General features: G+C 48.4%; 1 protein-coding gene across 4 annotated transcripts in view; it reads right to left on the reverse strand.

The window, feature by feature from the left end:
* Ulk4 (unc-51 like kinase 4) overlaps window positions 1–13,199 on the reverse strand; it is a 283,459-nt gene that overhangs the window by 132,222 nt on the left and 138,038 nt on the right. For all 4 annotated transcript variants that reach the window (XM_021173384.3, XM_021173385.3, XM_021173383.3 and 1 more), the window contains exon 32: window positions 933–1,038. In XM_021173384.3, coding sequence (XP_021029043.1) covers window positions 933–1,038 — 106 coding nt within the window. The remainder of the gene's footprint in view (window positions 1–932; window positions 1,039–13,199) is intronic.

A 13,199-nucleotide genomic window follows, 5' to 3' on the forward strand; every position in this document is an offset into this window, starting at 1 on the left:
CAGCTCCGAAATGTTAATAACTCTGATAGTTTTCAGAAAGAAGCAAGCAGTCTCACTCTGTTTTATAATCTCACCCCCATTTTTAAAATAAAAATGTTTAATAAAACAAACAAACCAATACCCAAACCACTGAGTTACACATTAACACTTCAATCCAGCACCACTGGTACACAGCAGATGCCAGCCCCTGAGTGGTGGGGGTGCAAGGGTCAGGAGTTCAAGGTCATTCTTAGCTTACAAGAGCACCAAGGGACAGGACTGCTCTCATCTTTGAGGTCAGATGGTCCTCAAGCTCCATGGAATGCCAGACCTCTGTGTCCCCAAACGCCCAGGCTGTGGCCAGTGACACTCACAGCCTGCCCAGTTCTATTCCCTAACAAGATCTGGACTCATCATGCTCTTGCTTCTACTGTTGTTGTAGCAGGGAGCAAAGGATTCTGGGTCACCATCACCACCACAGGCTGGACAGGCCAGAGGCCACACCCTACTCCGATTCATAAGCCTTTTATCACAGAACTTGAAGCTCAGATTGTTTCTCTCCTCTGTACGTTCCTTTGCCTCCCACTGTATCAGAAGCTGCTTCACTCGGGATATAGCCCACAAGAAACAGGCGGGGCTGGAACTGTACAGTCGTGCACCCAAGCCCCAAGCCTTTGCTGATATTTCTCATTAGAGGACAATGCATAATTTCCTCAGGATGGAGGAATACTGAAGCAGTTGAGTGCACAGTTTGCACATAAAGTAGAGCTCCAACACCCAGGACCAAAATGTCAAAACTGCAGCTGGGGACATCAGTTGATGGCTAAGACTTACTTTGGAGATCAATTATTAGTATTAGTATTAACTATCTATTAGGGTCTGGTCCAGCAGCAATAAGTGCTTAAGAGCAATGGCTGCTCTTCCAGAGGGTCCAGGTTCAATTCCCAGCTTACCTTGTTCATAAAGCAGCTGCATGTTTGAGTCTTTGTAGGCAACCAGATTGTTGAGCAACGCAATCACACTCTGCATGGTATTACCCAGAATGCTCTCCTGATGCTCCTGCAACAGACCGGGCAGAACATTACATCATCCTCAAGATAGACTACCTTTCTCCTTCATTCTCCAAAATGTGGCTGAAGGGTTGAGTCCCTTCTCTTCCGAAACAGAAGCACTGCAGAGATGGAGGTAAACTTCCAGCCCCGCTCCTCTCTTCAGCATCTTACCAGAGCGCAGCTCGGTTACTAACAGGGAAGTAACTAAACAAGGCCTTAGTTAAACGTTCCCAGGTGCCACTGCTGTCTTTCTCAGTTCCAGGATCCCAATGCAACTTTGTTGCATTTAGAATCATTTCAGTTTTTGCAACAAATATTCACTGTGCCCCCAAATATTCACTTGGAAATAAAGATGGGGGTGGGGTAAGTAAAATCCTGCTGTGATAAAGCCTACCTCTCAGCAGAGGCAGGAGGCAATGTACCATAAGCATACTAAAGAATGGCATGAGTGCAGAAGGCAGCAACTCATGGACAGCAAAGAGCAGGAAACCATGGTCTGAGGGTGGGCTGAGGGAGAGCTGCAGGGGTGGGTGGGAGCTGCAGGGGTGAGGGAGAGCTGCAGGGGTGAGGGAGAGCTGCAGGGGCGAGGGAGAGATGCAGGGGTGAGGGACTGCAGGGGTGAGGGAGAGATGCAGGGGCGAGGGAGAGATACAGGGGCGAGGGAGAGCTGCAGGGGTGGGTGGGAGCTGCAGGGGTGAGGGAGAGCTGCAGGGGTGGGTGGGAGATGCAGGGGTGAGGGAGAGCTGCAGGGGTGAGGGACTGCAGGGGCGAGGGAGAGATGCAGGGGTGAGGGACTGCAGGGGTGAGGGAGAGATGCAGGGGCGAGGGAGAGATACAGGGGCGAGGGAGAGATGCAGGAATGGGAGGCGTCCTGTGAGCCATGATCTCCAGAAACAGCATGAGTCTGTGTTCTGCTCACTGGGTTCCTTGGACTGTGGCATCTGTGGCAGAGGGTGATAATGGCTGTAAGCAGCATGGACCTCGCCCCTCCCGGGCTCGCCATTCTACCCCACAAATGCCGTGCTACTGAGTGTCTGATTCCAGAAGCACTGACCGTGATGGTCATGGGCTGGGTGAGAGTAAGCAGAACTTTATCATCGGTCCCTCTCACTCCTGCGCTGGGGCATCTACACCTCAGTCCAAGTTTGTGACTTAGGAGATGATCTACAAGCCCACGTTTTGAAACTTGCTGCTCTCACATCTCATGGAGCCCTCTCTCCAGCCTCCTGGAGAGTCCCCTCAGCCTTACTTACCTGGTCCTTGTTTACTTCCAACGCTCACCTTGGCCAGGCACAGCAGAGCCTTGTCTGAGCCACAGGCCTGGTCTGTGAGCCATCTTCCCATTTCTGCTCTGAGTCATGTGAATACACGTTCCCCCAGCCCACAGTATGCTGACATTCCCCTGTCCACTGACCAGGCATAACTTGTGACCATCCCCTGGCCAACTAACTGCACTTGGCCAAAAGCTTTAAGAGCCAGCGAGGTGGTCATCACCCTGGCTGTGACGTCCAACTGCCTGGGAACAGAGAAAATCCATGGGCAGAGATGCCAGGCGCTCCAGGGTAGACAGAGAGCAGTGTGTGCCTGTGACTAGGAATCCTGCTGTGGAGAGCTCCCCTGACACCATGCTGGTTGGCTCTCTCTTGCTCTCTCTCTCTCTCTCTCTCTCTCTCTCTCTCTCTCTCTCTCTCTCTCACACACACACACACACACAAAGACAAGGTGTGAGCTTTCCAGAGTACCAGTGTCTAACACCGATTTCAGAATCAGACGTGCACAGCGCACTCCTGGGTGGATGTCCACAATCCAGTGTTTCCGTGACACTGGCTTAGGAAGATGGATGTGAAGGCGGCTGCAAGCCACCAACTTCATCCAATTATGCTCACAGTTCGATGGTGGAAGAAAGGGGTGATTAATAAGAGACCAGACGACACAACATACTGCTCTTGATAAGTAACTAATGATACATAGCAAAGTTGTTCACTGAAGAGAGCAGGGCCAATCCATCTTTGATTTAGGTCCTTCTTGGAAATGACACAGCACCCCCTGCTCACAGGCCACAGCATTGGCAAATGCAGCCCAATCTCACTGGATACAAATCTATTGATACCTAGGTAATCATGATGCAATTACCCTTTTCCCTGTATTTTTATTTTCAAAGACACTGTCTCATTGTTAGCCAGGGAATCACTTTTGGCCTGGAAGTCACAGCAGTGCTCAGACTATGGCCCTCCTTGCTGGGATTCCGGGTAGGAGGGACCCCCACCCCCCAAGAGGGGCTGAAATCTCTCTGAAACTCCTGATCCTCCAGAGACCAGCATTGGAGACTTTTCTGAGCTGTGAGCTAGCATTGGTCCTTGCCAAAATCCTTTCTTCAATGGATAGTATTCAGTCTTTAAAAAGGAGGGACTCCACCGGAGCAGACCCAGAAGACATTGCGGTCAGCAATGAAGCCTGACGGAAAGAAAATGCCACAATGTGATGGTTCACTTCCACTGTCAACCTGGCTGGATTTGGAATCACCTAGGACCACACAATTCCACAGTGGGTTCAAAGCGAGGCTCTGGGGTGTGACAGTGCACACTCACTTCCCTTTGCAAACATCTTGCTTCTTGTCAGAGCCCTGAGAAGCTGGTAGTCTTTATAGCAATGGTAAACACACATGAGGGGAAGACACTTTGCTTTCGACGGGTGACTTTTTATGAGGTCCTTTCATCCACTAGTAGCTGCTATTACATACAACCCGCACAGTTGCACAGCGTACGACTCTGCTTCCTCCCGCACTAGGCTCAGCATCCATCCTCCTCTCCATCCATACTGTCTAGGATGCAATCTCCCACATCATTCCCACAGCTTCTATCACATAAGCTAGAGCTGGGATGAAACACTCCCATCTATCTACAGAGAGCCCAGGGAGATTGTTTCTACAGATCTGTTTGTGTCCAGAGCCGTGGTGTGGCTTGAAACCCCAAGACAGAAGGCTGGGGCATCAGGGAGATGCAGGACAATGCTCCGACAACCCTCAGCTCCAGGCAACTTTCTTCTGAAGAATTTGGAAACTTTTCTGTGGTTGAGTCACACACCAACCCTTGGGGAGGGGCGAGAGGAAGGAGGCAAGCTCGGTGAGACTCAAAGGTCACCCGCTAGTTTAAAATCAGCCTTGCCCTTTGCCTCACGGAGAGAGGCAAGGAACTCCTGGGAATAAAGGTCGAGATTAGGGCCCCTTGTGAGGCTGTCTGCGGCTGGCAGAGACTGGAGTGCCTGCGTGGCACCTGCTGTGTCAGGAATGGTGTAGCTGAGCAGCTCCTCTGCTGATGGAGGAGGCCAGCTGGCAGGTGCCGAGCGGCTCTGACACAGCTGGGTGAGTGCTAAGGAGACCTGGGCCCAGGCTCTCCTCTCATCTGGAGCAAGGTGCAAGCAACCTAAGAGTATGGCCGGAAGACCGAGTGGACATCATCCCCATTTCTGATTACAGAAGAGAAGGGAGTAAATGCTATTGTTAAATCCCACTGACAGGCACCACAGGGAGGGGCTCGAGGGAAGCTCTCTACCTGGCAGAGCAGCAGGCCGGAATCAGCGGATACTGATGCCAAGCCACTGCTGGGCTCATCCTTAGAATGCTAGCCCTGGTTCCACGGTAGTGGCAGTGCTGAGCAGGCCTTCCTGGCAGGCTAACTGTGTTGCTTGGCTGCTAGCCTGGCATATCCATGTCATTTGGAGTTCCAGCAACATGCTTCCATGGTCCTGGCTCCTGATGGGGTGTGCCTCGAGGCAGCATGGTGGACCACTGCCAAGTCTGCTTAGGCAGAGAACCCTGGCAACGGAGCCCAAGGGAAGCTGCCAGCGTCCCTGGAGATGGATGCCATCTCATTTATGTATCTTCTTGGAGTGTTGACAGACCGACCTGTCCTGCAATGTGCTGAGCAAAAGACCAGCCTGAAGCAGGAAGGATGAACCAGAAAAAAATGCAAGCGTGCACACGGCTCCTCTCGCCCCACAGCTGCCTGGCGAAGAGCCTGCTGCACTGGCATGAGGAGCTATGTGGGCAGAATTCTCTTGTTGCAGGGCCCAGGTGTAGTTCCCCCACTGGACTGAGGGGGCGCTGAGGCTAAGTAGCTGTAAACATGGCCTATGTGCTCAAGGCACCAGGCCAGATCCCCAGGCAGGAAAGTAACTAGGAACCAAAGACCACTGAGGGAGGCTAAGCCTAAGAAGAAAACGATAATTAATCTCCAGTTAAAAGCAGCTGCTCGACAGCAGGGTGGCATACGTTCATGATTCTAGCCCTGGAGAGGAAGATGGAGGCAGAATTGTTAAGTTGTTCTGCAGAGTGAGCCTGTCTCAAAAAAAAAAAAAAAAAAAAAAAAAAAAGGACAAAACAAAATGAGGTATTAAATAATGCACTAATTTAAAGTTTAAGAAATGTTTCTTAAAGAAAAGCTATTTTTTAGGAAAATGTCTTAATGATTGTCTCTTGATTGGTGTATCACATGTGCCAAAACTGCTTCCTTCCTACCGCACTGTTGTCCACCGCCGCCACGAGGGCACTGTCTGCCTGTGAATTCTGGTGAGCTGTGGATGCTCAGTGCGAACTGTCTCAGGAAGACAGACACATGTGTGCAGTACCTGGTCAGTCCAGAAGAGGGCGCCAGATCCCCTGGGCCTGGGATTTACAGGAGCTTGGCAGCTGCCCAGGGTAGGTGCTGGGATCCACGCACAAGTCCTTCCCAGGGCAGTAGCTGCTTAGCCATTTCTCCACCGACCATCACCCTGAGTCACCTGCCCTGCTCGCTACAGTCTGTGAGACAAGCAGAACGTGGCAGATTCTCTTGAGACTCCACACGAGAACCCCAAACCTGCACCCAGATGTAGAAACACTTTGGTTTTATTGTTCATGGATCAAGGCCTATGCCATCAAGGACCATGGTGGCAGATTCAAGGCAACACTGCCAGCCATCTTTTCCAGGTTGCTTTTCAGCTGGGATTGACACCAACCTCAGCTGAAAAAGTAAACAGCCACCTGTGACTGACCTAGACTAGAAAATGCCAAAAGAAACAACACTCCATTCCAGTTCCTGCCTGCCTGCCTCACTCTGGGCTCAGGCCCCAATCAAGTTCCTTTGGGGGTGGGGTCCTATCTGAAGGATGGCCAGGCCACTCCCTGAAGGGTCATGGGACAGAGTACCGAGGATTTGGCCAGGTGAGGCCAGTGAGAGCTGGAAGTTCTCAGGAATAAACAGGCAATGGAAATTGCAGACCCAGAAAAGAAAGGGGTTTTAGGGAACAGCACTGGAACTGTGTTTGCAGCAGAAGACATTCAACCTTACCAAGCCGCACCAAGGCCAGCTACTCAGACCAAAAACCTGCACTGGGCTGAGGTTTTAGAATTCACATGAAACTGTGGGTAAAAATGAATGAATGCCTAGGGCTTGGAAGATGCTCAGTGAATATGATCACTTCCCGTGAAAGCAAGAGGACCTAGATCAACCCCCCAGCACCTTCTTAAAACCTGGGACTAGCATGCATGCATGCCTGGAACCCTAGCCGCAGGTAGGGCAGACACGGGGAGTGAGGCAGCCAGCCTAGCCGGAAGCAAGCCTCAGGTCAGTGAAGACCCTGTCTCAAGGAACAAGGTGGAAAGCAATGAGCCTTACTCAATGCCAACTTCTGGCCTTTGAATGCACGCAGGTGTATAACACACACACACACAGACATAAGAATGATCGCACGTGTGCATGCACACGCAGTACAATCAGTGCCTAAGGTATCAATTACTTTAGGACTCGATGGAGTTCAAGACCAACAAGAGACACAGCACCACCACAGTGTGAAATGGAAAGGTCTGCTGTGGCTGTTGATGACCGGATGTGGTCTTGTGGTCAAGTCTCACTCAGCTGTGGCTATGATTAAGATGGGGACTCAAGGTGGACCTGCCAGAGTCCTTCGAGCCTCTGCACCTTGGGACTCTCTGAGTGGTAAGACTTGGTTCTGTTTTGGACTCACGAACCACACTTCCCTCCTTTGAAGACCACAGGCACGAATGGCTTTCAGGAGATGAGGTGAGAGTGAGCAGGTATGCAGCTCAGATGACAGGCGCGGCCATCAAAGCACAGAAATGAAAGGAGGGACAGCATTAGTGGTTTCTGTCCTAATGGCACCCCAGCCTCCTGTGTGCCCCAGAAACATCTCAGAGACGCGTTGTGACGGGATGCCTAAATGAGGTCTCGGGAAAGATAATGGAGCTTTAATGATGGAAATAGTAAGGAAATTAAACCCCATCATGTTCCATTAAGCACACTCTCAGCTCCAGTTTTCACTAAATTATTTTATTATGATTTTGCCTCTGCCTCGTGAAATAACCTTTCATGGTGATTTGATTTGCAAGCACAAATAAGGTCCATTTATATTCCAATATGAGCCCCTGTGAGATTAATAAGAGATGGACCATCTAAGATCTTGCCATTCTGCAATTTGAGGTGGGGGGGAGTCTCATTTTATATTTGTGTCTGTGAGATGAGCATTATGTTGTAGTTACAGGCTTGCAGTCACACCAAACCTGCTGGAAAGACCGGAATCAGCCAGGCAGCTCCTTCCACCCTCCCTGTGTTGCTGTCCTGTGTTATCCATCATCTCACCTCAGCCCTTAGTCTCAGTCCTGCTGCTCTCTCATGGATGTCAATCATGTTTAGTGCTCTGTGTGACCGACAGACGGCTAAGCTGTCCATACCCAGCAGGATGCTGCAGCGAAGCCATCTAGATGCACACCTCCAGGGACAGTGAGGTGCATGGCTAGCAGCCACGCACTGTGTCGTGTCGGGGCAAATCTAAAACAGGTCTGTAGTTTACTCTTTGCTCCACAGCAGCACAGGCACCCTCCTAGCACCCACCAAGCAGGCAGGTGACTTAAAGATTCTTCACTGCGCCCAGTGCTTCCAGAAAAGCATCCCAGAGAGAGAAAACTCTGAAGCTTAACTGGACCAACAATTCGCCAGGCAAATGGCTCTCCAAACCAATCTTAGTTGAAGCTATTAAAAGACCAGAAGACGGGGGCTGGTGAGATGGCTCAGTGGGTAAGAGCACCCGACTGCTCTTCCAAAGGTCCAGAGTTCAAATCCCAGCAACCACATGGTGGCTCACAACCATCCGTAACGAGATCTGGCGCCCTCTTCTGGAGTGTCTGAAGACAGCTACAGTGTACTTACATATAATAAATAAATAAATCTTTAAAAAAAAAAAAAAGACCAGAAGACAGCCGGGCGTGGTGGCGCACGCCTTTAATCCCAGCACTCGGGAGGCAGAGGCAGGCGGATTTCTGAGTTCGAGGCCAGCCTGGTCTACAAAGTGAGTTCCAGGACAGCCAGGGCTACACAGAGAAACCCTGTCTCAAAAAACCAAAAAAAAAAAAAAAAAAAAAAAGACCAGAAGACTCTAGAAATCCAGGGTGACCTTGGCTAAGACTCCTAGCAAAGTTGTACCTCCTGCAGCAACTGGGCTTGTTAATGCGCATTGGTCACCCTGGTGCCACTGGTTTTGAAGGTAGGAAGGGGTCATGGAGAGCAGCTGAGGCTTGGCACTAAAAGAAGTCAGAGAAGACCATAGGTGAAGGTGCAGCCTCCGTTGCAGTTGACGGCCCAGGACTGAAGGGGTCATATGAAGAAGCTGAGGCTTAGCACCATGAAGAGAGCCTGTGAGAGGTTCATGACGAAACCTACTTGCATTGGAAGAGAGATGTCAGTACCATGGGTTGATCACCAAGAACGGCAGCAGTGGAGGAGAGTCAACCAAAGCCCAGAGTGCTACAGAGGACAGAGCTGGAGAAGTGTCCCAAGCCCTGTGGAGGAGCCCAGAAGAGCATGTGTGGATCCCAGACACTGGTATAAGAAGGTACAATGTTGAAGTTGTCTTGGATACACCAAGATGTTAGAGGTGCCAGAGCTGTGGGATATCTGCTGACAACAGGGAGTGGAACCAGCCCAAAAGAAAGAAGTGTGTTGCAGTCATCAAAGTGGAAAGGAGTTGGAGACCTGGTAGTGCTTTGACATCAGACATGGAGATGCAGAATTTGGAGTTTGCCCTGATGGATTTTGGCTTTGCTTTGGTCCAGTGTTCCCTCACTATGATGTTTTACAATGGTAATATATCCTGAGATGTTGGCAGTATTTTGATTTTGACTTTATAGGAGATGCCAGTTAAGAGAATGGATGAACTTTGTGTATCAGCCCATCCTTTTGGGCAGATTTCTGCACATCAATGAAGATGTACTACTATCTTGTAGTGATGCTGTATAGACAAATAGATTATTTCTTAATTCATAATGATGATCCTATAAGAATTCCTAAGATTATACTAGTAATTATTAAGCCCTTTATAATAGAACTGTTATTAAATCCTTTCTGATGTCAAAACTGCAGTGAGAACTCTGCCAGTCAAGTGTCATGAGTTAATTGCTTCTGAGATAGAAAGCAGGCATCTACAACTTGGAGCACATTACAAGAGGTCGTAAAACAACCAAAGGTCATAAAAAGGAACTAACAATTTATTGTAGGTGTAAGGACAGATGATAAAATATTGACCGGGTTTATCTAGACAAAACTTCAATGATAACTTAGTCACAAGAATTATGATTTTTAACTCTCAATGAACCTGTGGAACTAGTGACAGGTAATGAATGTCTAGCTAGATAACTAGTCTTAATGGAAACATATGTAAACATCTCTGCTGTAAACTTACTCAATTTATGATTTGAATTTATGTTAGAACTTTTGGTGAACTTTTGTTTAAAAAAAAAAAAAAGGATGCCTGGGAAACCCATGTGATCTATTGTCCTAAAAAGTACAAAAGACTACGAATGATAACATATGAGCAAGGGCAGAAGGAACATATAGAGAAAGAGGAAGAAAGAAAGAAGAAACTACAGAGAGAGCAGAAAGAGCAGGCAGGCTTTCTTACCATGGGACAGGTTTTTTCTTAACAGCAAGGCAGGATTGGTCTTACTAAATAGGATACAGATTTTTTCTTACCGACTTGGGTTTAATTCACTTAGCAATAGAAGGGTAGAAGCTTTTTCTTGTTCTATGCAGTAAATACTGGAGCTCATTTTTCAGCCAGGATGAGTGAGTTCTTCCTGTGCCGGAGCTTGGGCTTTGCTCCATATGATATGTAAGTATGGCTATGTGTGTGTAATATGTAAGCTGGTTAGACCGATTGTTAGGCCCAACAAATAGTATGTGCTAACAAATGTGTATGTATGCATGTGTGTATGAATGTATGTGTGTTTATGCATATTTGCTTGTGTAAAAGCCTTTCCTTCTGCCAGGGTGACTCTCTTCTCCTGGTTCAAAAAATGTATTGTTCAAAGCCTCCCCCTCTGACAAGTGAGAGGAGAGGCTTCTGGACCAGAGAGAAAGGAGCTCTGGCGATTAACCCTTTACTTAGTCCCCCCCTCCCCCTCTGATAGGCTATAGGTGTTAATCACCCAAGTCAGCGGTTCTCAACCACAGAATAAGCAAGAAAATATTTAGATTTTTTTTTTTTTAGATGCTAGCAGCTTCAGCATTGAGTGTAGTTAGAGAGCTAGAAGGCCAGAGATCATCAGTCTTTAAAGCTACTTCTATGTCCAACACTGTGTCCCACTTCAAACCATTCCAGGTCAGGCAGGCTCCCAGCACTGATAGAAATGTTGTCTAGAGGCTTACAGCCTCAGTCTGCTAACCTAGGTCTAGTCCTGGAAGCATCTAGCCTCTGTACAATCTAATCTGAGACCCTTTGTTCTTTCTGGACTCTGGCTGGCTGGACCAACTCAGCTGTTCTTGCTCAAATCTCTTCTTCAAACTGACTGATTTGATCTAGTTTCTCTTAGCATCTTACTGAATTCCTTCACTTCACTTCAAACTAACTCTGGCAATATGTTCTAATCTTCTGGTTCCTCACTCTCTGGCTCATTCTGTCTTCACCTGTGTCTAGCTTGTTCCCTCTTCCATCTGTCTCTGTTAAACTCTCCCAGTAGAATTCGCTCCTTCTCCCTCTCTGTGCTGCTCAACTCTCCTTCTCTACTGCATTGCTCCCCACGAGCTCTACTGTGCTGTCTGTCTCTCTCTAAAATAGCTTCCATTTCCTCTCTCTTCTCTAGAGATCTGGCACATCCTATTCTGTCAAATCTTCCTCTGATTCATCGCTTTGTCTGCCACTCAATTAGACATCACTTTCACACATTGGTGCTTCTTCCTACAAACTAACTTTACCTTTATTGTTTGGGATTAAAGGTGTGCACGAAGGACGTGTCTGTACTCCAGCCAGAGGGATTAAAGGTGTGTGCAAAGGGCTGAGCCACACCACAACTAGAAATGAACTATGTTCATTACTTAGATCTGAAATTGTCAAATTTCACTATACACAAGGAGGTAAAGATTCAATACAATTCCTATCAAAATCCAAGGATTGTAATCGCTAAAAGAATAGGAAAGGGGAGAAAAGGAGGGGGAGGAAGGGAAGGTGAAAGGGAAGAGAGGGGAACACTACTTAGACAAGAACAAGGGTCATCATGACCCTTGCCAGGCTTGCCCTCAGCACCTCCTAGCCCTGGGACATTGGAACAGCGGGCTTGCTTTAGTAAAACAAACAAAGCTGAATGAGCTATTAGTGTGTGAAGATTCCCTTTAAAGAAGGTAAGCAGACAGGGAGCTGCTGCGTGCCTGCAAGCCCAGCACTCAGAAGGCGGAGGAGGGCGGACTACAGTTAACAAAGCCTGCTGGTCCCCGAAAATAAAAAGATGCAAGTGATTTAGCCAGATTCCATCTCAAACTAAAAGGTGAACGTAGCCCAGCAGCGGAGGGCTAGCCCAGCATGTGTGCTGCCCTGCCCTGAGTTCAATCCCTCTCATGGGAAAGAGGTGGGCAGAAAGAGAGAGGGGAATGGGGATGTGAGAGGGTTAGAGAACCGAAAGAATTTCTCACACGTACACATGGATTATGAAAAGACCATATACCAACTTCTCTGGTGGGACAGGGAGGTGGCCGGGTTGAAGGAGCTGGTGAGGTGGCCAGAAGCCGTGCAGGACAGCCTGGGCTACACAGTGAGATCCTGGATAAAGTAAAACTAGACACATGATGGATATACGTGGATATGTGTGGTATGCAGAAGTATGCATTGTGGTATACATGGAAGTAAGATGGGTATATGCAAATATCCAGCCACAGAATGCAGACCACAAGTTATTTTCATCACTCCAAATAAAAATGTACAGATTCCACCAGATTCCGTCTGATGGCAGGTTTACAGGGTAGACCTACAAGCAGAACCCAAGCCAGGAGACACTGAAACCTACATGGAGACTTAGATTGCTCCATGGCCTTTAAATTTTGTTGCCAAAAACCTTCACCTTCAGTGAATCTTTCTGAGGCGTGTTAATTAAAGAATGACTTTTTGATTAAAAACACAAACCTTATTTCTGACACATCATTTCAATACAGTCAATCGTGCCTTTCTGGAGTTCTAAGACAGCTCTGAGGGACAAGTGGACACAGGACACGGGACTCTGAGAATCCCCTGTCAGGCTTGGTCTGGTGCTACTGTGTAGTCAAAGGCTAAATCCTGGCCCCAGTCCTGGTTGCCCCTGGCGAGCAGATCTTCACGCACAGCAAGTGGCGCTACCTAAGCCCTGCTCCTCAGTTTAAAGTGAACTGGTCAATAAAAGCCTAAGCCTGTGATTGGGTAGTAGAGAGGATAAAGCAGAATTTGAGGATTGAGTGAGCGGCTTCAGGAGAGACTGAAAAAAGAGGAGACAGGAGAGGAAGGGAGGCGGCCGCCACCAGGAGTGGAAATGACCACGAGAATAACTGGGTGAGATTCAAACAGCAAACAACAAGGAACACATGACTGGGACATAAGTTACAAAAGCTCACACCCTGCCCAATCTAGGCTTACAGCTTATAAATAAAGTACTAGGATTGTGTGTCCTTTATGCACAACAGCTAGAATAACAACTCATTTTACAATCCCCAGTTGCAAAATGACTGAGAAGAGCGGAGATGCCCGGACCCTGCCTCACGGTGCCCATCGCTCCCTGAGCAGCCATCAAGGCTGGGCCTCGCTTCAGCCCCAGTGTATCGGCTCAGCTCTCTAAACAGGCCGTGACAGGCTTACAAGGAACCCTCTGGGGAGGTTAAAGGA

The sequence above is a fragment of the Mus caroli genome, unplaced genomic scaffold (assembly GCF_978045245.1).
Source record: "Mus caroli unplaced genomic scaffold, Mus_caroli_1 scaffold_11, whole genome shotgun sequence".
In the NCBI taxonomy this organism is placed as follows: domain Eukaryota; kingdom Metazoa; phylum Chordata; class Mammalia; order Rodentia; family Muridae; genus Mus; species Mus caroli.